This window comes from Anguilla rostrata, chromosome 1 (genome assembly GCF_018555375.3).
Source record: "Anguilla rostrata isolate EN2019 chromosome 1, ASM1855537v3, whole genome shotgun sequence".
NCBI classification, from domain to species: Eukaryota; Metazoa; Chordata; class Actinopteri; order Anguilliformes; family Anguillidae; genus Anguilla; species Anguilla rostrata.
In genome coordinates, this window is record NC_057933.1 from 940,029 (window position 1) to 964,424 (window position 24,396).

The 24,396-nt window shown below is 54.5% G+C and overlaps 1 protein-coding gene across 3 annotated transcripts in view; it reads right to left on the minus strand.

Moving 5' to 3' along the window:
- Positions 1-615: 615 nt before the first annotated feature.
- LOC135254765 (transcription factor HIVEP3) overlaps positions 616-24,396 on the minus strand; it is a 61,735-nt gene continuing 37,954 nt past the window's right edge. Inside the window, exons 3-11 of one of the 3 annotated variants that reach the window (XM_064335358.1) lie at positions 21,991-22,059; positions 17,445-19,763; positions 16,984-17,346; positions 14,269-16,215; positions 13,986-14,149; positions 6,468-6,694; positions 5,599-5,688; positions 2,455-3,305; positions 616-2,059 (exon numbers count right to left, since the gene is read on the minus strand). In XM_064335358.1, coding sequence (XP_064191428.1) covers positions 1,325-2,059; positions 2,455-3,305; positions 5,599-5,688; positions 6,468-6,694; positions 13,986-14,149; positions 14,269-16,215; positions 16,984-17,346; positions 17,445-19,418 — 6,351 coding nt within the window. In that variant the 5' untranslated portion in view covers positions 19,419-19,763; positions 21,991-22,059 and the 3' untranslated portion in view covers positions 616-1,324. The remainder of the gene's footprint in view (positions 2,060-2,454; positions 3,306-5,598; positions 5,689-6,467; positions 6,695-13,985; positions 14,150-14,268; positions 16,216-16,983; positions 17,347-17,444; positions 19,764-21,990; positions 22,060-24,396) is intronic. The other 2 variants (XM_064335276.1, XM_064335444.1) reach the window with 2 other exon arrangements.

The window sequence follows — 24,396 nt, forward strand, 5'->3', positions numbered from 1 at the left end:
GCCGGTGTCTGGAGCATGACAGGCCAGTGCCCAGAAATCTAGATTCAGAAAAAAAGAAAGAGAGAGAGATAAATTACAAAATGACCAGTGCAAGGTCTCCACTAAAACTGGAAAAAGTGGCATACTAAAAATGGATTCATTTATTGCAATCCCTTCAAGTGAGACTACCTCAAAAAAATCCTTCCAAGTGGAGATCAGCCAATCAGACTGATTTTGGGAGAGCTTGCCCAAACCCCCCCCCCCCCTCCAGTAGGACAATTTCTGCCAAATGTACCTTCTGGCTGCATGTATTTCTGAGTTCGTGTGCAGGCTGCTGAAAGCTGGACATATTTTTAAAAGTTCCCCTAGAACCGCGAAAGAACATGAGATTCACACAAAGTTTCAGCAAAGAACGGTGCAGGTTTTTATTGGTTTAGAAACTAGAAACTTGCTCTGTTTCAAATATGCAGGGCAATCAACTGTTGAACCCAACCCCCATAACTGCCCCCCCACCCCTTTGGTGACCCCCACCCAAACCCAGTACCTAAGAACTTTATCAAAAAGAAGACCCACAGGTAGTCGACATGGATAATCACTGCATGTTTTAGAAAATCAAAGTAAAAAATAAAAACAACGTAAAAGAAGCATTTTTTTATCATTAAATGTAGCAATAAATACAGACCATATACTTCTTTCTTCTGTACACGCACATAAGATCTACATATTTATTATATAAAAAATATGACTTCAGTGCATTTCCGTGCAAATCGCCCGGCTCCTTCCTCTCCTCCTCATCCTCGCTTTACCCGCTGCTTTCTTACCCTGACTTTAAAACGGCCGTAAACTGAAAGTCCAGCCTTCGCTCGCACCTTCCAGCTCAGCTCCAAAACAAAACAAAAAACATATTCAAAAAAAATTCACAGCCTTTTTAACTTTTTTTCTATACTTCTAGCAACATACTTCCGACAGAAAAGGCACAGTCAACTACACTGTAAGGAATACTGGACAAAACAAATTGGGAATTATTGTTTTTCAGTACGGATTTTGGTCATTTACAAATATATCTATAATCATCATACATGTATATTCCAATAGATACGAAGATCAAGAGCAAGATAAATAACAGTAGATAAGGGACAGATATATTATTGTCAAAAAGGTGCATCTTATTCCAATTCTATATATATATATATATATTGCAAGAGCGAAGAAAACAAACATGTAAGTAAACAATAGTGTTGGAAATAGTATAAAAACGGAACCATACAAAACATCGAGAACGAAGAGAGCGATAATAAGAAAAAGCGTCAGTGACTCTGTCGTGCAGAATCGGGGGCGGAGACTGTTAAGCACTTCCTGTTTTGCTGTCTTTGTGTTTCCGCGCAGCGGCCACGCCCCTGCCTTCGGCTCCTCCCCCAGCATGTTCAGAGCCCCGCCTCCTGCCCCGCCCCCCAGGGGGTCCTTCCCTATCAGACAGCGGTCTAGTCCTGTGTGTGGGAGGAGCCTGCTGGCTGGGGGCGGGGCCAGAGCTGCCAGTCGTCTCCGAGGCCGAAGTGCCGGACGAACAGGAAGTGCCAGAGCTGCCATATTGCTTAATGCCCGTGCCTGGGGGGTCCTCCCCCCACGTCTGGGAAACCTGTTTTTTTGGGGGGGCGCGGTACCTTCCCACACTGAGTCCTGATTGGCTGGTTCCCGCTTCTTCCTCCTGTACCCTGTAGTCCTGGAGAGTGCCCCGCCCACTAGGCCCTGGAGACACGCCCCCTTTCTTTTCGAGGGGGCGGGAGGTGGCCTCGGTCCAGAGGGTGGTGGTGGGGGTGGGGGCGGGGCTGTGGGCGGGTTTGGGGAGGGGCCATGGCTGCACCATCTGGATGCCCCCGATGGGGATCATGACGTAGGGGGAGCGGGCCTGGCGCTGGGAGTGCAGGGGGAGGTGGCTGAACAGGAGGTCCACCGTCCCAGCCGGGGGGGGCTGTCCCGCCAACTCGCCAGGAGAGGCGGAGAGCCTCAGCGCCGGAGGGGGCGGGCAGGCGTCCGAAAAGATCACCCCCTCCTGCAGGAAGCTGCTCCACTCCTGCTTCTCCTGTGGGGAGGGACTGAGGTTAATCTTGTGCATGACATAGAACACGGTCACCGTGGCGACAGTCTAGCGGGATGCTGCTGGTGAGTCAGCATTCCATGTGTGAAATGATGGACTACAACCTGAGAATATGACTTAAATCAGTTAACCCAACAAGGGAGCGCTCAGGTGTAACAAAGTCTATTACAGTAATTAAGAGTAATTAGCGTGTAATAATTTCATGCATTACAGGTTCCTAGATCAATACAGAGAAAGGCTGAAATTGTCAGCTTTGTATTGAGAAACACACAGTTCAGGTATCTAGACAAGTGAAAACAGAAAGTTAACAGAACCAGCATTGGTAAACTATCATTATCATTACTACTGCTCTGCTGCGGTAGTGGAGCAGGGGTACCCACCGGCCTGCCCAGGGGGGTCTCGGTGCTGAATGAGGTCCCTGGCGATGGGACGGGGAACGCGCGCACTCTCGGCAGGGCTCCGGGCGGGACGGGGGAGGGCGGGGCGCGGGGGCTGGGGTAGCAGGCGGGGGACAGCAATCTGAGGGGGGACAGGCCTCGTTCGGGGGACGGGGTGAGGCAGCGGAGAGGGGAGGAGAGATCCAGCCGGGGGGTGAGGCAGCGGAGGGGGGAGGAGTCCTGTCCCGGAGACAGGCCACGCCCCGGCGACAGGCCACGCCCCGGCGACTGGCCACGCCCCGGCGACAGGCCACGCCCCGGAGACTGGCCACGCCCCGGCGACAGGCCACGCCCCGGCGACTGGCCACGCCCCGGCGACAGGCCACGCCCCGGAGACAGGCCACGCCCTGGAGACTGGCCACGCCCCGGCGACAGGCCACGCCCAGGGGACGGGTGGCGCAGGGGGGACCCCTCGCTGCTGGGGGAGAAGGCCTGGGGGGAGCCCTCCCAGTGCTGGCGGGAGAACAGCGCCCTCTTGCTGCCGGAGGAAGCCGTGCGGCTGCTGGGCCGAAGCTGGGGCGACGGGTAGTCCTGCTGGCTGGGGCCCGGCTCTCTGTCCTGGGGGGCGGTGGGGTGGGGGTCTGGGGTGCTCCGCTGGGACGGCTGCCCACTGTCAGAGCGCCCCCCACTGGAGAGACGGGTGTCAGGGGAGCAGGAGGAGGACGGCTCATCGTGGGACGAAGATTCCTCCTCTTCCTCTTCCTCGTTGTCATCGTCATCTTCTGAATCGTCGATGTCTGAGAACTGGTGCTCTTCCTGATCCTCTGACCCGCCCAAGCGCTCCTCATCGCCACCTGCAGGACAAATGAAGTGTGAGGGCACTGCTGCAGTACACCACACACACACACACACACCATACACACACACACTCTCTCTCTCTCACCCATACACACACACATACACACACACACACACACACTCTCTCTCTCTCACCCATACACACACACATATACACACACACACACACACACTCTCTCTCTCTCTCACCCATACACACACACACACACACACCTCTCTCTCTCCTCACACCATACACACACCACACACACACACACACTCTCTCCTCTCACCCATACACACACACACACACACACTCTCTCTCTCTACACCCATACACACACACACACACACACACACACACACTCTCTCTCTCTCACCCATACACACACACACACACACACACACACACACACACACAGTGCAGAACAGAGTAGATGGGGCTCACTGTAGTGTGTCGTGAGCAGAGTCCAGCTTCCTCATTCAAACTCAGTGTAAAAATAGCCCGAGGAGGAGCAGGCGAGGCTTAGTTATGAGTGAGGCCTGCGCGGCGTGTCTCATTCACAGCCTGTATTTACTGCCTTTCTTCTCAATGGAGTGGGTCTGAATGGGCCGTCCTTGGCGCGCGGCGCAGCGGTGGGGGGGGGGCGTTGGCGCAGCGGCGGGGGGGGGCTGTGCGCTATATTTACCGCGGCACAGCGAGTACCGAGGCTGAGCGCCGCCGCCGCCGCGCTGCTCTTTATAGCCGCGGCCTTGAGACCGCCGCGCGCCCTTCTGTTCTTTCCCACAATGCACTGCAGAGCAGAACGCGGCTCATCCAGAGCTTTTTTATTTCTGCATTTCACACTTTCCATTTTCCCCTTTCTCCTGAACACACGGCTGAAAGCTTTTTTCCGTTATGTAAGCTCTCCCTCTCTCTCTGTCTCTCCCTCTCTCTCTCCCTCTCTCTCTTTCTCTCTCCCTCTCTATCTCTCTCTCTCTCCCTATCCCTCTCTCTCTCTCTCTCTCTCTCTCTCTCCCTGTCTCTCTCTCCCTATCCCTCTCTCTCTCTCTCTCTCTCCCCCTATCCCTCTCTCTCTCTCTCTCTCCCTCTCTATCTCTCTCTCTCCCTCTCTCTATCCCTCTCTCTCTCTCTCTTTCTCTGCTCGGCCAAAGCCATCAGCTTGTAAAAAGTTTCCAGAACCGCATAAAAAAAAAGGAAAAGTAGGAAAGCTGAGCTGTGTGCACGTGTGCAGACACAGAGTAATTTAGCCAGACAGACAGACACTGACAGACAAACAGACACTAATGACAGACCTACAGATACTGACAGACAAACAGACACTAATGACAGACATACAGATACTGACAGACAAACGGACACTAATGACAGACATACAGACACTAATGACAGACATACAGATACTGACAGACAAACGGACACTAATGACAGACATACAGACACTAATGACAGACATACAGATACTGACAGACAAATGGACACTAATGACAGACATACAGACACTAATGACAGACAAAAAGACACCAATGACAGACATACAGACATTAATAACTGGCATACAGGCACTGACTGACATACAAACACTAATTACTGACATACAGACACTAAGGACGGGCATACAGACACTGACAGACCTACAGACACCAATGACAGACATACAGACATTAATAACTGACATACAGACACTGACTGACATATAGACACTAATGACAAACATACAGACAGGTCAGTGCTGTGTGAGAATGTGTCTGTGCTGTAAGGTCAGTGCTGAGTGCGAGAATGTGTCTTTGCTGTAAGGTCAGTGCTGTGTGAAAATGTAACTGTGCTGTAAGGTCAGTGCTGAGTGTGAGAATGTGTCTGTGCTGTAAGGTCAGTGCTGAGTGTGAGAATGTGTCAGTGCTGGAAGGTCAGTGCTGAGTGTGAGAATGTGTCAGTGCTGGAAGGTCAGTGCTGAGTGAGAATGTGTCAGTGCTGAAGGCGGGGGAAGTGTCAGTGCTGGAGTCGTGGAGGGAAATGTGTCTGTGCTGTAAGGTCAGTGCTGAGAGTGAGAATGTGTCAGTGCTGGAAGGTCAGTGCTGAGTGTGAGAATGTGTCAGTGCTGGAAGGTCAGTGCTGAGTGTGAGAATGTGTCTGTGCTGTAAGGTCAGTGCTGAGTGTGAGAATGTGTCAGTGCTGGAAGGTCAGTGCTGAGTGAGAATGTGTCAGTGCTGGAAGGTCAGTGCTGAGTATGAGAATGTGTCAGTGCTGGAAGGTCAGTGCTGAGTGAGAATGTGTCAGTGCTGAAAGGTCAGTGCTGACTGTACACCCACCTCCTTCCTCTGGCTCCTGCTGGTCGAGGGGAGAGGCCTCCTGGCACTTCTTGCCATGGGCCTTGGACTTCATGTGTTTGGTGAGGTTCCCTGAAGCACAGAGCAGAGGAACAGACCCAGCTGGCTGTACAGCCTCAGCCCATCCTTCTACCAGCACTCATTTACCCACAGTGCCCCCAAAACCCAACAGACTGCCATCACCCCACCCTGCCCAATCAACCCCCTCACTGAACTGAACCCGGTGTAATCACTATTAAAGCCCCGCCCCTCTGGTGTAATCACTAGTAAAGCCCCGCCCCTCTGGTGCAAACACTAGTAAAGCCCTGCCCCCCTGGTGTAATCAGTAGTAAAGCCCCGCCCCTCTGGTGTAAACACTAGTAAAGCCCCGCCCCTCTGGTGTAAACACTAGTAAAGCCCCGCCCCTCTGGTGTAAACACTAGTAAAGCCCCGCCCCTCTGGTGTAAACACTAGTAAAGCCCCGCCCCTCTGGTGTACACACTAGTAAGACCCGCCCCCTCTGGTGTAAACACTAGTAAAACCCCGCCCCTCTGGTGTAAACACTAGTAAAGCCCGCCCCTCTGGTGTACACACTAGTAAAGCCCCGCCCCTCTGGTGTAAACACTAGTAAAGCCCCGCTCCTCTTGTGTGCACACTAGTAAAGCCCCGCCCCCTGGTGTGCACACTAGTAAAACCCCGCCCCCTGGTGTGCACACTAGTAAAGCCCCGCCCCTCTGGTGTACACACTAGTAAAGACCCACCCGTCTGGTGTACACAGTGCTAAGGCCCCACCCCTCTGGTGTACACACTAGTAAGGCCCCGCCCCTCTGGTGTGCACAGTGCTAAGGCCCCACCCAGGCCCCCCCCCTCACCTTTGGTTTTGAAGGCGAAGTTGCAGTGCTTGCACACGTATGGCCGCACGTCGGTGTGGGTGCGAATGTGCTTCTTCAGCATGCTGGGCTTCTTACAGCGAATCCCACACTCCTCACAGACATACTTCCCCCGACCACGACCCCGCACGTACACATACTCCTCATTAGACTTATACCTGCAGCAGGGTAACACACACACACACACACACTCCTCATTAGACTTATACCTGCAGCAGGGTAACACACACACACACACACACACACAGTACTGAGAATGCAGTTCTGCAAGCAGCAGGATGGACAGAGACAGATGGAGGAGTGGAAATATGGGGGAGGACAGCAGAGAGCAGGACAGAAGGTGAGAGGGCGGGAGAGGGTGAGAAGGGAGGGGAGAGAGATGGAGAGAGGAGAAGGGTCAGTGGAGGGGGATAGACAGGGAGAAAGAGAGAAAGAGGGAGAGAGGGATATAAAGGGGGACAGAGAGAAAGAGGGAGAGACGGGGACAGAGAGAGAGAGAAAGAGGGATGATGAGAGAGAGGTAGAAGATGGAAAAAGAAGAGCGATGGCATCTCGTGTTTCTCTGGCTCTGGGCCGCGGACACTGGGCGGGACAAACTGCAGCTCAGTGTTCAGGAGCCCTGTGTTCTCTGTGCTTCCACACACTCACAGAGGAACCAGTGCAGTGCAGCACTGAGGGACATACCACTCTGCCATGAACTCTGAGACAACACTGATGGCACTGCTGCACACACACACACACACTCACACATATACACACACACACACACACTCACACATATACACACACACACACACACACACACACATATACACACACTCACACATATACACACACACACACTCACACATATACACACACTCACACACACACACATATACACACACTCACACACACACACACATATACACACACTCACACACACACACACACACACACACACACACACACACACACATTTATACACACAGACAGACAACATTACTGCAGCAGCAGTGTGGAGCAGTGGTCATGGCTGTACCTGAGGGTTGCGGGTTTGAGTCCCAGGTGAAGGGCTGTACCCTGTGATGATGCAGGTCAAACCCAGCTGTACAAACAGGGTGCAGAATGTACAGACTGGGCGCAGTGTTCGCCCCCCCCGCCCCTCCCCCACACCAATCCTGCTCACAGCTCAGAGCAGAACACGCCCTAATTCACCTGGCTGTGGACAAGCTCCCATCAGTCCCCTGGTTTGCACAGCTGGTCGTGCTGTCGCTGGTTTCCGGGTTGGGGGGGTATTTCTGAACCCATGAGGCGCTGTGTACAGAGCGGGCTCTACCCCACACAGCCGCGTGGGAACCCCCGCCCAAAACAGGGGTGTGCCCCCCCCAGGGGTCCCGTGTCTGGCTTCTCTCCGGCTCTCCAGACAGGGGGCCTTTATAGTGCCAGCGCCCCCCCCCCCCCCCCCCCCCCCCAGCAGAGAGGGCCGGTAAAACCCTGACTCTGTGTGCTGGTGTGGGCAGCCCGGCCAAGAGCAACAGCAGGGGGAGAGGAACCAGCCAGCTGCCCAAAATAACACACACACTTATACCCACACACACACACTTATATACACACACACACACACACACACATTTATACACACTTACACACACAGACACACACACATTTATACACACTTACACACACACACACACACACATTTATACACACACAGACACACACACACACACACTTACACTTATACACACACACACACACACACGCAGATTTATACACACACACACATACACACACACTTATACACACAGGCTCACACACTTACACACAAAGGAGGAAAAACTGTGAACTACACATGCCACACACTTTGTACAGCCAAACTCTTCCGCTCTTTAAAATTGTTTTTGCATTTTTATTAATATTTACCAAAGGTCATTTTTATTTCTTCAAACCACAGAGAGGCTGTTTTTCCTTCTATTTTGCCTGTCTCCATAAAGGTTATGTTTTGGTAACAAAATGGGACTTTATCTAAAATATTCCATAATTGCTGTCTATAGATAACATGCACATGAACAAACACGTTCTTTATTGCATGCCTTTTTCAGATAATGTTTTGATTTAAAATAAATCACTTCGGTAAGTGTATTTTCGGTAAGAGTATTTTCGGTAAGCGTAGCCCTGGGCATACCACTGCTGGCACTATAAACCCAGCCAATCAAACGCATCCGGTCTCTGAGCAGGGAACCAATCAACACCCTGGAGGAACCCGCCGTGATGCACCTGATGGCCCCCTCTTTCGCTACAGGCGAATGGCCGGGACGGTGCGAGGCGGTCTTCTGCGAAATTAACCAAGGCGTCTAAAAAAATCCTCTCCTGCGTGTTTTGTTACGAGCCGCAGGAGGGAGCCAATCGGCGGTCGCGCCGCGGTACCGCTCGGTGAAATAACGGCGTGACTCACAGCTGACTCAGCGAGCTGGCGCACGCCATGTCCACGGACACCGCGCACCGAACACGGCGCACCGAACACGCAGATGGTCCACTTCACCCGCGAGCGCAGAAACATTGCAGGTTTGTTTTTTCGCCAGTCCGACTGTCGCAGTTGAGCATCCGCGAGCCGTTTCTACCGCGAGCAGAAGAACGTCATTTCTCTTTAACCTGCACGCTCGTGCGTCCGACACGGCGCGGAACTCTCCTGATGAGAAATATCCGGTGAGCGGTCCGGTCAGCTCGGCCACATTCACATTCGGAGCTTCGCGCATCTGGACAGCGTTATGTTGCAATCAAAATAAAAAAAAAACATTTTCATACCGTTTCAAAATGTTTTCCAGGTTGTTTATTTTCGGTTTGTATCCTTCATCTTTTTAAATACAGCCTGGCTGCCCTGGCGTGATTCAGTCTGGTGGACCTTTATCACTAAATAATAAAATGAAATTATAATTTAACCATGCGTTTTGTGTTTACTCACTTTCCTTTAGTCTAATATTACATCACATTGCAAGATCTGAAACCAATATGCAATAATAGAGGAAATCAGGAAGGGGATAAATATTTTTTCAATGCACTGTAACTAATTCACCAAATATACACAAACACACAGAGTACACCCAGATCTCTCGGGCGGATGAGTGTTAGACCCAAACACAGCGCACTGAAGGACCACGGTGTCTCCATCTGTTACTCCTCCCCATATCTGCCAGACCAGAATCTCTATCCAAACCATTCCTCCCAATATTTAACAAAACCTACACAAGTGTGGGCATGCGTGTGCGTGTGTGTTTGTGTGTGCATGGTGTGTGTATGCGCGCGAGCGTGTGTGTGAGGAGTGTGTGTATGTGTGTGTATGTGTGTGCACGGTGTGTGTGTGTGTGTGGTGTATGTGTGCACAGTGTATGTGCGTATGTGTTTGTGTGTGCGTGTGCGCGCATTGTGTGTGTATGTGTGTGCGGTGTATGTGTGTGTGTGTGTGTATTTGCGTGTGTGTAGGGTGTGTGTGTGTGTGTGTGTGTGTGCACAGTGTGTGCGTGTGTGTGGTGTATGTGTGTGTGTATTTGCGTGTGTGAGGAGTGTGTGTGTGTGTGTGCAGTGTGTGTGTGTGTGTGTGTATTTGCGTGTGTGAGGAGTGTGTGTGTGTGTGTGTGGTGTATGTGTGCACAGTGTATGTGTGTGCAGTGTATGTGTGTGTGTGTGTATTTGCGTGTGTGAGGAGTGTGTGTGTGTGTGTGTGTGTGTGTGTGTGCACAGTGTGTGTGCGTTAAATACACTTTGTGATTAAAATGGGACATACTGTAATTAGGGGGAAGTTGACAGAAAGCGCTCTACCTCTCTGACGACAGCCTGTCTCTGCCCAGAGCTTGCACCAGCATCACACAGCACTGCAGAGAGAGAGAGAGAGAGAGAGAGAGAGAGCGAGAGAGAGGGAGGGAGGGAGGAGAGAGAGAGAGGGAGAGAGAGAGCAAGAGAGAGAGAGGGAGAGAGGGGAGAGATAGGGAGGGAGAGAGAGGGGGGAGAAGGGAGAGAGAGGGAGGGAGGGGAGAGATGGAGGGAGGGAGAGAGGGGGGAGAGGGAGGGAGGGAGAGAGAGGAGAGAGGGAGAGGAGATGGAGAGAAAGAGGGGAGAGGGAGGAAGGAGAGGAGAGGCAGAGAGGGAGGGAGACAGAGAGACGAAGGGAGGGGACAGGAGAGGGAGAGGGAAGAAGGAGCGGAAAGGGAGAGAGAGAGAGAGGAAGAGGGGGGAGAGAAAAGAGAGGAGGAAGGAATGCCAAACAGAAGAGAAGAAGAGATGCGAAACGACAAAGTTAGATAATTATGGAGGTGTAGAGAAGAGGGAGGACAGGAGGGGGGATGGAGAGAGACAGAAGGAAGAGAGAGAGAGAGAGAAGAGAGAAAGCAGGACCCAAAGCCAGCTGTCTGATAACCACGCCTAATTATCCACCAGTTCCCTTCCTCTGGTGACTCAGTAACATCTCCATCTCACACTCGCTGTTCCTGTCTCCACCTGTCTCTCCATCTCTCTCTCCCCCTCTGTATCTGTCTGTCCCCCTCTCCATCTCTCTCTCCTTCCACACCATCCCTAAATCCCTCCACAGCGTCTCAGGGCTCCATGTTTAAATCTGCTAAATAAAGCCGCCCCCCCCCCGTAAACAAGCCCCGTCTGAATAACAGCACCCCCCCCCCCCATTACAGAGGGAAACACCCCCCCTTCCAACGCAGTCCAGCTGTGTCACATAGTGGAAATGAACAGGGTACTTTCCCTCCCTGGCTCACCCCCCCCCCCCACACACTGGGCCTGGAGATCCCCCCCCCCACCCCACAACCGAACAAGCACTTCATCTCTCAGCAGGCGACCAAAACACTTCCGAGCTTTCATTTATAAGATTTTAATAATCAAATAACCCCCAAAACTCCCCTAAATATTCTCAGAATGCTTTGTGCCTCCTTTTCCACAAAAAAACAAAAATAAAATCGACATCCCCCCCCCCCTCTCTCTCTCTCTCTCCCTGATGGTCTGTCCGTAGAACATCCATTTCTTTCGTTCTCTCTTTCTCTTTCTCTGTCTGTAAAACCAACACATCACACCACTGTGGACCCACCAACAAAAAAACGATAGAAAAACTAAAATAAAAACAAACAAAAAAAACAAGTGTGATGACCAAAAGAAATGTGTTCCACACAAAATGGCTCCACACTAAAATCTGACATTCAAAATGGAGGCGAGAAAACGCACAGCAAATCTATACATGTCAAGTGTATCCTCAAAATAAATGTACAAATAAATAACAATTATGTACATGTACAATTGATAGACACACTATACACAGCAATAGACATTTGCATATCTTTATATCACTATCTTGGGGAGATGAACTGAAGGAAACAGATGGTGACCTTGTGTCTGCGGTGTTATTGCTAGTGTACTGCCTAAGATAAGATCATATAAGGTGAGACAGGATAAGGTAAGATAAGAGCACATGGAACAGAGTATGGTGGCGCAACTAAACATGTCCAATGACATCACATTCCACAGCACTCACCCAACAGACAGTCCGAGCCAGAGTGACTTCAGTGTGATATCAGCAAAGCATAGAGGGCCCATTTTTTATTTAAAAAGTGTTACCTGAACAAACCAATAATTATCATTGTTCTAAAGTTACACAAACAGATGTCTTTCTGTCAGTGTGCTCAGGTGACCCAGGAAGTCAAATATAAGCACGACCGCACCCAGACAAGTGGGGCCAGTAAGCAGTCGGTGGTGCGGAACCATTGACTGAGTGGTTTGTGTGGCTGAGGGGACAGTTTAGCATGGCTCACCGGTGTGTTTCCCCTCAGTCTCCAGCCAGAGATACTTCGAGAAAATGAGAGGACACATCAGGAGGAGCAGATACAGGGGTTGGCAGGATAACGCCATTCAGTATCGCTAGCCATTCAATATCGCTAGCCATTCAGTAACACTAGCCATTCAGTAGTGCTAGCCATTCAGTAGCCCTAGCCATTCAGTAGTGCTAGCCATTCAGTAGCCCTAGCCATTCAGTAGCACTAGCCATTCAGCAGTGCTAGCCATTCAGTAGCCCTAGCCATTCAGTAACACTAGCCATTCAGTATCGCTAGCCATTCAGTAGCGCTAGCCATTCAGTAGCACTAGCCATTCAGTAGTGCTAGCCATTCAGTATCACTAGCCATTCAGTAACGCTAGCCATTCAGTAGTGCTAGCCATTCAGTAGTGCTAGCAAATCAGTATCGCTAGCCATTCAGTAGCCCTAGCCATTCAGTAGTGCTAGCCATTCAGTATCGCTAGCCATTCAGTAACACTAGCCATTCAGTAGCCCTAGCCATTCAGTAGTGCTAGCCATTCAGTAGCCCTAGCCATTCAGTAGCGCTAGCCATTCAGTAGTGCTAGCCATTCAGTAGTGCTAGCTATTCAATAGCACTAGCCATTCAGTAGCACTAGCTTAGCATTCTACCACATCTGCTGCACTTTGCAGCTCTGATCCTAACCTGGATAACATATAAGACTGCGTATGTTTTGGTCTTCTGTTCTAAGATGTTTTAGCTCCAAATGTGGAACATCATGTCAAAACCTCTTTTTAGCTGGATAAGCAGTAGAGTTGTCATACCTCATGATTCACCATACATTGAGGCAGACAATTTTTTTCATGCATAATGAACAAAAATGGGAGTGAAATATTTGTGATTGTTGTTAGCGGGTTTTGAGTAGCGCCCGTAATGAAGTTCCCAATCGACTTTCATTCATTCACTTTGTAGTAAAACCACCCACAATCTATAGTGTGGCTTTGGATGATTTGCTCATTGTTGCTATCGTTCATTTCTATGAGCGTTACGGCTAATGCTAGCGCCTGACCAGCCTGGACCCTGCACCACCCAGATTATAATGACCTCCTGCTTCTGTGTACAGAGCCTTATTAGCAGAGTTATTTTAGCCCCAGAACAGAAGAGCTTCAACCAGAGACACACACACACACACACACTCACACATACTCACATACTCACACACACACACACACACGTACAGAGACACACACACACACACACACACACACAATACTCACACACATACACACACACACACACACACACACACACATACTCACACACTCACACACACACACACGGCACATGCTTGCACACACGCACACACACATACACACACAGGCCTTATTGCTGATTGGCTGTCTGATCAGTGGTGATGCTTTTTTCCCCAGCAGCATGTCACATGACCAGTGAAGTCTGCATGTTTGTTCCCTTTTCTCAGGTGTGATTAAAGAGAAAAGGGCGAAAGAAAGCCAACACACGGCATGGCGGTGCTGCTTGTTATTACACTGAACAAACAACATGATTACCGCTGGGGAACCCGGCCCGCCCTCGGACACGTCTGGGTCCCTCATCGCTGGAGGTCAGCCACCACAAAACTGATCATCGAGGGTCTGTCTCTCCTTCTTTCTCTCCCCCCTCTCCCTCTCTCTCTTCCTCCCCCCCCCCCTCTCTCCCCCCTCTCCCTCTCTCTTACCCGCCCTCGAAGATGCGAATGCGGGACGGCTCGCTGCGTTTGGAGGTGGAGGGCGCCTCTTCCTCTCGTTTCTCTTCCTCTTCCTCTTCCTCCTCCTCCTCCTCCTTCTGGGGCGGAGGTGCTTCCTTCACTTTGACGGGGGTGCTGGGGGGGGTGGAGCGTACCTACACTCCAGACAGACCGGAAGATTCACCAACCACATCAGAGCCACCGAGAAAACACAGCTCACTATAATAATAATAATGATAATAATAATAATGATAATAATAATAATAATAGTTACCTCAGACATGCGGGGCTTGCTGGAGCTGGCTGGGACCAGCCCGCCAGTGGTGGGGTGTGGTGCGGTTGCCATGGTGTAGGTTTCGGGGGTGTGTTTCTGCTTGGAGTGCAGCAGGGAGAGCGCCGCCCTAGTGGACAGGCCGGGCAGGTTGGGATTGTGCACGCTGACAGACCAGGAGGCGTACACGGAGGCTCGGGGGTCCTGCTGGGGGGAGGGGTTGGGCTTCACGTAGTTCAGGTAGCACCAGCTGACGGAGGTGGTGGTGCTGAGGGTTGGGTAGGTGGGGCTCTTTGTCCTTTGGCCTTCTTCCTCCTCTTCCTCCTCCTTTTCTTTGCCCTTGAGGAGTTCAGCTCGCTCTGGGACCACCTCCTTCCTCTCTGCCTCCTCTTCCGCCTCCTCCTCTTCCTCCTCCTTCGCCTCCCAGGTTGGTGCCTCGGCCTCTTGCGCCATGGCGACGGTCTCCGTGGTGACCTCAGCCTCGCCCTTCTCCTTTGCCCTTCCTCCCGCAGTGCTCCCTTCATCGCCTCCCTCCTCCTCTTCCTCCTCCTTCACTCGTTTCTGCTGCCTCTGCGCCTCCGCGCTCAGCTCCAGGCTGCCGGCCGGGGAGAGCACGCGCTTGCTCCCGCCCACGCCCGACCCGCCCCCGCCCCCCTCCTCCGGCCCCGCCCCGCCCCCCAGGGGCAGGCTGGCAGGCAGGCGGCTCTTGAAGTCGGGCGTCGGCACCTTCAGGTAGGGGCTCCTGCTCTTCTTGTCCCCCTCCAGCCTGCTCATGACTACCCAGGATGCAGTGCAGCAGATGGGCGGGGTGCGGGCAGGGCCGGGGGGCAGGATCTGGGACAGCGTGGTGTACACGGCTCTGGCGTAGGTGGGGACGAGCGTCTGCAGCCGGACCGGCACCACCAGGGACACCACGGGGGCCAGCTGCAGTGGACACGGGGAGATCACAGGGAGGGGCAGGGGGAGGGGGAGGGGCAGGGTGAGGGGGAGGGCGTGGCGCGGGAGGGGGAGGCGAGCAGGGGGGCTCTGTGAGGTGGAGGGTTTGGAGCCCTGTGAGGCGGGGTCGGGGGGTACCTGGAGGGCGAGGCCGCTGGGCAGGGGCAGGTAGAGTGCCTGTGCTGCCCCCGAGGCGTACCCCAGCAGGGGGGCAGGGGGGAAGGTCTGCAGCGGGAGTCCCAGGCGTTCGGCCAGGCGGAGCTGGGCGGGGTGGAGGGGCGGGGCAGGAGAGGAGGGGGGCAGGAGGGTCCGGAGACCCGCGGCCGGAAACATCTTCCCCCGGAGGTACCCCTCGCCACCCGGCGGGGTCAGGGGGTACCCCGACGGCGAGAGGTGGGGGGGGCCTGGGGACGGGGAAGTTCTGGAAGGTTCTGGGCTGGGTCTGGACGAGGAGCCAGATTCACGGTGGGGGCTGGGGTGGGGGCTGGGGTGGGCCTGGCCAGCCTGCGGGGTTGTGCCCGAGTTCGGGGGGGGCTCGTCCTGGTCGGGCTCCCCCAGGGTGGCGTGCTTCACCAGCAGGCACTTGCGCCTCTCCTTCCAGGCGGCGGCGCTGCGGGCGGGGGACAGGCAGCCGTAGTCGAAGGACTTGCTGCGCGCCTCGGCCATCTGGGCGGGGGGCTGGGCGCCGGGCGGGGCCTGCTCCGAGGCCGAGCGGCGCATCTCGCGGTGCGGGTGGGGCCCGGGCGGGACGGTGAGCATGTGGGCCCCCGCGGCGGCCGGCGGCATCTCGGCGTCCGTCTTGCCGGACTCCTCGAAGGAGGCGGAGCGGCTGGAGGCGTGCGACACGCTGCTCTCCTGGCTCGGGCTGCGCGGGAGCGACGCCGACTCGAAGCTCGACTCCCCCGACGACTGCGCCGCCTCCGCCAGCCGCAGCCGCTTCTTCTTCGGCGGGAGCTTCTCCGCCGGCAGCTGCGCCAAACTCACACTCCGCTGCGGCCACTGGAACTCCTCCACCTGCAAATACACCACCCGTCAGCCACTGGAACTCCTCCACCTGCAAACACACCACCCGTCAGCCACTGGAACTCCTCCACCTGCAAACACACCACCCGTCAGCCACTGGAACTCCTCCACCTGCAAATACACCACCCACCAGCCACTGGAACTCCTCCACCTGCAAATACACCACCCATCAGCCACTGGAACTCCTCCACCTGCAAATACACCACCCGTCAGCCACTGGAACTCCTCCACCTGCAAATACACCACCCATCAGCCACTGGAACTCCTCCACCTGCAAATACACCACCCATCAGCCACTGGAACTCCTCCACCTGCAAAACACCACCCGTCAGCCACTGGAACTCCTCCACCTGCAAATACACCACCCGTCAGCCACTGGAACTCCTCCACCTGCAAACACACCACCCGTCAGCCACTGGAACTCCTCCACCTGCAAACACACCACCCATCAGCCACTGGAACTCCTCCACCTGCAAACACACCACCCGTCAGCCACTGGAACTCCTCCACCTGCAAACACACCACCCATCAGCCACTGGAACTCCTCCACCTGCAAACACACCACCCATCAGCCACTGGAACTCCTCCACCTGCAACCACACAACAGCCACTGGAACTCCTCCACCTGCAAACACAATCACACAACAGCCACTGGAACTTCTTCATCTGCAACCACACAACAGCCACTGGAACTCCTCCACCTGCAACCACACAACAGCCACTGGAACTACTAACCAACTGATTCATTCTGTTTCCCACCTTCTCTGGTTCCTTAGCTGAGGATGAGGATGTGGTTGCCGGGGGCGATGCCAGCACCATGTCAGCATCTGGCTCCTCGGTCACCAGGATCTCAGGTACCTGGATGTTGTGCTGGCGGACCAGGCGGGAGAAGGGGTGCGGTTTTGGGGGCTGCTGCTGGGAGGGGGACTGCTGCTGGGCAGTCTGTGGCGGTTTTGGCAGTTGGACGTCCTCTCTGGGCAGTGATGATGAGGTTGTCGTGGTGACCAGCCCCTCCTCCTTCTCCATGGCGACCACGCCCTCCTGCTTCTCAAAGGAGCTGGTATGCTGGATGACGGAAATCTCCTTCCAGGTGCTCTTGCGCTGGTGGTGGGGGTGGGGATGCTGTTCGGGAGTGGGTCCCGGGCTGGGGGGAAGGTGACAGCAGCAGGTCCCGGGCTGGGGAAGTGACAGGGCAGGTCCGGGCTGGGGGGGAAGGTGACAGCGGCAGGTCCCGGGCTGGGGGGGAAGGTGACAGCGGCAGGTCCCGGGCTGGGGGGGAAGGTGACAGCGGCAGGTCCCGGGCTGGGGGGGTCCTCCTCCAGACTTTCCTCTTTCCGCCGCTTGCGCACGGCCATCGCCATGGCGCGGAACTTATAGTGCATCATCTGCGGCCGGTCCTCGCGGTGCGTCCCAGCAGCCTGGCCCGTCCCGGGGGGGGCGGAGGGGTCCTGGGGGGGCCGGGCGGGGTCCTGGGGGGGGCGGCCGGGGTCCTGGGGGGGGCGGCCGGTGCAGAAGCAGCGGCGGTGCGTCTCGTAGCTCTCGCGCTTCTTGTAGCGAGCGCCGCAAGCCTCGCACTCGTGAGTCCGCGGGCCTCGCCGGTGCGCCTGCGCTGGCGGGGTCCGGCCATCAGGGGGCGCTGTGGCAGAGCAGGACGAGGAGAAGGAGGAGGGGCCAGCCTCCTCAGGGATGAACTCCGCCCCCAGCGGGACCTCGATGGCGGGTTGGCGCCTCAGCATGCGCTGGTGAGGCCCCGTCCGCTGCTCGGCCGCCGCGGCCTGCTGCTCGTCGAACGACTGGCTGAGCCGCATGTTCCTGCGGGACGAGGAAGAGGAGGAGGGCCCGGCCGAGGAAGGCATGGACTGGCTCCGCAGGAGGGGCGCCACGGGGTCCGGCTTGGGGTAGCCTCCCAGGCTGAAGGGGGCGCCGCTGGCGGCGCTGGGACCCGGCGGGTCGCCCTTCCGGGGCGGGAAGCAGGCGTAGGGGTCCTTGAGCGCGGGGAACTTGGCGGCCTCGCCGCTGCAGCGGCGGGACAGGGACGAGCGGCGGGGCTTCACGCTGTCGATCTCGCTGGTGTCCACCACCGCCTCGTTGATGGTGATGAGCTTGGTGATGTGCTCGATCACCTGCGTCTTCGGCACGCAGAAGGGCACGCCGTCGCCCAGCGCGGAGCCGGCGGCAGGGCGGGGCGGCCGCTGCTGTTGCCCCAGGCGACCGTACTTCCCCAGGATGATCTCGGCGTAGGTCTTGGCGCTGGCGTTGGGCGGGCTGACCTGGGACAGCTCGGCGCTGCCGGAGCGGGAGAAGTAGCCGGACTCGGTGCTGCCCTTGCTGCTGCCGGGCCCCAGCGAGGAGGAGGGGGAGGGGGCGTCGTCGGGGGAGACGGCGGGGAGCCGCTTCCTCTCGCTCAGCCGCATGGCCAGCCGCTGCTTCACCGCGTGCGAATCCTCCGCCCCCGCCGCCGGCTCGGCCCCGCCCCCTCTGCTCCTCTGCTTCTCCAGGGCGGAGGAGGAGGCGCAGGAGGTGGGGGGAGGCGCGTGCTGGCCCGTCTCCTCCTCGGAGTCGGTGCTCTCGCCCTCGGTGGGCTCCTCGGGCTCCTCGGAGCGGGCGCAGGCCAGGCCGGCCTTGATGCGGTGGGCGTGCGACTTGCGGTGCTTGTACAGGTTGCTCTTGGTTTTGAAGGAGAAGCCGCAGGGGGTGCAGGGGTACGGGCGCTCCCCCGTGTGGGACCGGATGTGCTTCTGCAGGACGCTGGGCTTGGCGCAGGGGCGCCCGCAGTACGAGCACACGTACTTCCCCGGTTTCGGGGGCTTGCGTTCCCGCCGCGAGGGGCCGCCCGGGGGCCCGGCCCCGCCCTCCTGGGGCTCCTGGCCAGGTCGGGGGAGGGGCGAGCGGCGGCGCGATGGGGGTGGGGCAGGGGAGGAGGAGGGAGGGGCCCCCCCCGAGGGTCCTGGCGTGTCCATCTGCTGCCACCCCGCCCCAGGCTCCGCCCCCGCGGCGGACGAAGCCGGCTGCAGGAGCCGTTTGGGATGGCGGTGGGGGTGCTGACGGCCGTGGGGGGGGCGGGAAGGGGGCGGGGCCTCCGGGGCTGGGCCCGAGGGCTGCGCTGGAGGCGGGTCCTGCCTGCCCGACCCCTCCCCTCCAGCCGATTGGCTGCACTGGGCCTCCATAGAGGGGGGGGGAGGCGGCTTCCTCATGGGAGCACTTCTGCCCAGGTCAGCCACTTAGCCACTCCCCCCCAAAATGACGTCATCAGGAGGGGGGGGGGGGGGGAGGGATGTGAGAAGCCGCTGAGGTTTAGTTCCAGGATCAGAGTCTGTTCTCTCACAGGTGCGATTTTTAAATTAATTTCAATTTTATTTTTTAATGGTTCGGGTCAAAACACCATTGGGGTGGGACAGATTATTAAATGTGGCCCAGCATTGGCCCCTCCCATCCTGGCTGTCGCTCAGAGGGCCACAGACTGCCCCCTGCTGGCTGATTGGCTGGGGAGATTCTCCGCCCCTTCCTCACGCCCGTCTCTGGTCCTCAGTGGTCAGGCTCTGTGGACACACAGGAAACACACAAATCAGCCCATTACATCAGCCTCTCTGTACTACGGTCGCACTGACCACAGCACACAACTCCAACCTTTCTGAAGAAAGGTACCTTTTCTACATACAATGGTACAGTTCACTAACACGCACAAACCCACGCACACACACACACACACACAAACACGCAAACACGCACACACGCGCACACACACACACAAACACACACACACACACACACACACACACACATACTTAGACCCTCAGAAGTTCACAGGTGCACTTGTTTCAGGATCTTACGCTGTTGCTTTAATCAAACGTTCGATTTTAATACCAACAGAAATATATATTTTGAACGTTCCTCCACTTCACTGAAACAGAAAAAGAGGCTCAGAACAGTCTCAGCGGTCGCCTGCTGCCGCAGGTCCTGGTTCTGTACTGCGTGTGTGATGGATGCCAGTAGAGCCCGTCTACACTGAACCCGGGCTAACAGGCTTTTCACTGGACGTTCTACTGAAGAGACACCAGACAAGCCTGTGACAGTCAGCCCCATACGCAGCGCATATGAGGGCACTGCTTTATCACCACAACCATCATCATCATCATCACCGCCACCTTCATCACCATCACCACATCATCATCATCGCTACCATTATCACCATCATCACATTCACCAAAACCATCATCACCACCTTCATCACCACAACATCATCATCATCGCTACCATTATCACCATCATCACATTCACCAAAACCATCATCACCACCTTCATCACCTCAACCATCACCAGCACATTTAGCAGATCTAAATAATGAATGACTAACATGTGGCATGTCAAACTGTCTCCAGCATTCTGCTCCGTGTGGGGGTCGAAGGTCGGCCGCCTGATGTCTGTTAAAGGCTGAGGGGCCGTTACCCCACGAGACCCCCATTCATTCAGCCCAATCTTCCACCAGCACCGGCTCCTGTAACCGTGACAACCCGCCATTCAGCTGCAGGTCACATGACCTAATGAAAGCACACAGGTACCGGGTGTACATGTTCCCAAACAGCAGCACACCATCTTATCCCACTCCCTGAGAGCTGCCGCTGTCCTCACTCGACCTCTCTGTCTCTCGCTTTCTCCCTCTGTCTCTCCCTTTCTCTCTCTTTCTCTCTCTCTCTTTCTCTCCCTTTCTCTCTCCCAGAGTGATGAGGATCTGTCTGGGTTAGAAACGGGTTGTGAAACACAAACCGCTTTTGACTGATATCACAGTTTACAGTCTATTCCGTTCGATAAAACAAATCTCCGCTTCTTTGCCAAAAAAGAGGAGAGTTAATCTTCAACCAGGAAACAAGCATAACAAACTGCTGCAGTTTTCGGGGGGGGGGGGGGGGGGGGGGGGGGTCGATCCTGCTGAGGTCTTTAAGGACTGATTTTCAGCACTAGGTGGTATTTGAAGGTTCTGTGTGAGCACTGCCCAGCAGGTAAACCTGCTCCTAACACACCTGCCCCTAACACACCTCCTCCTAACACCGCACCTGCTCCTAACACACCTGACTAACACCGCACCTGCTCCTAACACACCTGACTAACACTGCACCTGCTCCTAACACACCTAACTAACACTGCACCTGCTCCTAACACACCTGACTAACACTGCACCTGCTCCTAACACACCTAACTAACACTGCACCTGCTCCTAACACACCTGACTAACACTGCACCTGCTCCTAACACACCTGACTAACACTGCACCTGCTCCTAACACACCTAACTAACACTGCACCTGCTCCTAACACACCTGACTAACACTGCACTTGCTCCTAACACACCTGCTCCTAACACAGCTGTCTCAAACACACGGTACCTGCCACTAAGACACATACATATGTCCTGTTCAATAAAACCTGCTGTTAGACACTGAATAAAGGAATTCTCTCCTTGCCCCCCCCCCCCCCTCACCTGGGGCACTCAGCAGGGCGTGGCAGTGTGCCAGCGCTGACGAGCTTTTTAACGAGCCCGGCTTCCTGCCTGTCCCATATGTCCCTCTGTAGAGTTGCCATGACAACCCCAGGGGCTTTATTATTAATTTTCACAGTAAATGTTCGCAGATGATCGCCCCAACATCCCGGGCTGTTCCAGCGCACGCACTTCTGTGTGGGGTTTGTTACTTTTCCCAACATCTGTTCAAGGCAGAGTGAGGCTGTTTAATGAACAGGTCTGCAGACTATGAGGGGGATTTTAATTACTCACACTGTGGAAAGCATAGAGTCAACAACTGCACTGCTGAGACAGATCCTTTAGTCTTTTCAGTGTTCTGTACTGATTGTGAAAAATGAGACCTTCAGAAGGCTATTAAATTATTCTGAAAACATTTTAAAGAATGCAGCAGCATAAGAGTTCCTTTTCTCAAACATGCTTTATAACATGACAATGATAACACAGCAATTTGTGTCTGAACTGTTACATTCACACGTTCATGCAGCTGATTTTACACGTGAACATCTGCTGTAATTAGCGCTCGCCAAGGTCTAACTGCTGCAACTGACATCAACATAGGCCCAGTTGCCCCAGTCTTTACAGCAGGGGATAATGTTAATGATCAGCAGTCTGTAGAGCAGGGGATGAAGGGGTTAATGATCAGCAGTCTGTAGAGCAGGGGATGAAGGGGTTAATGATCAGCAGTCTTTACAGCAAGTGGTTGAAGGGGTTAATGATCAGCAGGCTTTAGAGCAGGGGGTGAAGGGGTTAATGATCAGCAGTCTTTAGAGCAGGGGATGAAGGGGTTAATGATCAGCAGTCTTTACAGCAAGTGGTTGAAGGGGTTAATGATCAGCAGTCTTTACAGCAAGTGGTTGAAGGGGTTAATGATCAGCAGTCTTTAGAGCAGGGGATGAAGAGGTTAATGATCAGCAGGCTTTAGAGCAGGGGATGAAGGGGTTAATGATCAGCAGGCTTTAGAGCAGGGGATGAAGGGGTTAATGATCAGCAGGCTTTAGAGCAGGGGATGAAGGGGTTAATGATCAGCAGGCTTTAGAGCAGGGGATGAAGGGGTTAATGATCAGCAGGCTTTAGAGCAGGGGTGAAGGGGTTAATGATCAGCAGTCTTTACAGCAAGTGGTTGAAGGGGTTAATGATCAGCAGGCTTTAGAGCAGGGGATGAAGGGGTTAATGATCAGCAGTCTTTAGAGCAGGGGATGAAGGGGTTAATGATCAGCAGGCTTTAGAGCAGGGGATGAAGGGGTTAATGATCAGCAGGCTTTAGAGCAGGGGGTGAAGGGGTTAATGATCAGCAGTCTTTACAGCAGGGGATGAAGGGCTTAATGATCAATGTGAATATCAGTGTTAGTCTTAGAGTACAGCAACAATTTTTGGCTTTAAATGCACACGATACCTTACACACACGCACACACATGCGCAGACACACACAGACACACACACATGCACACAGACACACGCACGCAGACACACACGCACACACGCACACACAGACACACGCGCAGACACACACACGCACACACACACACACACACACACAGAGGCATTCCCTGCAGAGACAGCTGTAAGTGAAATTGTGAGGGGGGGTTCCAGATCCCCCTGAGGATGGATTGTGGAGTCAGAACAGAGGCATTTTTGGAGAAGGAGGGGGGGGGGGGTGTGAGTGACAGTGCATTTGGCGGGAATGCACCAGTGGAGCCGCCGGTCCCAGTCACCCCCCCCCACTCGGCCCCCCAACATGCTCTGCCTGGCACCAGCATGAGGAGCGAGCAGCTTCCCTTGGGGGGGGGGGGGGGGGGGGGGGGGGGCGCAGAGTCAGCAGAAACACACCCTGCAGCCAACAGCCACCGACAACATCTGGGGAAAACACTCTCACCCCTCCTTCCCTCCCTCGCTCTCTCTCTCTCACCCCTCCTCCTCTCTCTCCCTCTCTCTCTCAACCCCCCTCCCTCACTCTGCCACTCTCTCACCCCTCCCTCCCTCCCTCCCTCGCTCTCTCTCTCTCTCTCTCTCACCCTCCTCCTCTCTCTCCCTCTCTCTCTCAACCCCCTCCCTCACTCTGCCACTCTCTCCCCCCCCTCCCTCGCTCTCTCTCTCCCTCTCTCTGTATCTCTCTCACTCACTCTCTCTCCCTCTCTCAAATTCGAATTAAAATTCCAATGCTTAATTGCCATGACATATTCCAAATACATATTGTCAAAGCGTAGTGATAACAACATAAATGACAGTAAAATAACATTTATTAACTATTAAATGAACTACTAAATACTATTACTATACCATACTATCACTAAATTATACTATGCTCTATTATTTTTTTAATGTTCTCAATAAAAACTCACTGTCCCTCTCTCTATCTCTCTCTCTGTCTCTCACTTAACTTAACCCCCACCCCCCCCCTAAATTTCTCTCATAGTATAACTACACAATAAACCCCCCCAGTCTCTGCCATGTGCCTCTGAGTCCCCAAACACAGGGGTTCCCCCTCATATGATCCAGGGGCCCCCACCCAGGCTCAGAGGCATCCAGGGGCCCCCCATCATCAGATAAAAAAGGGTCTTTTTATTTTATTTTTTTAAGTTTTATATTTTGGAATTATTCCCCCAAAATCTACATATAGTCATTGCATATCAAGGCCAGGACCCCCCAACCTTCAAGGAG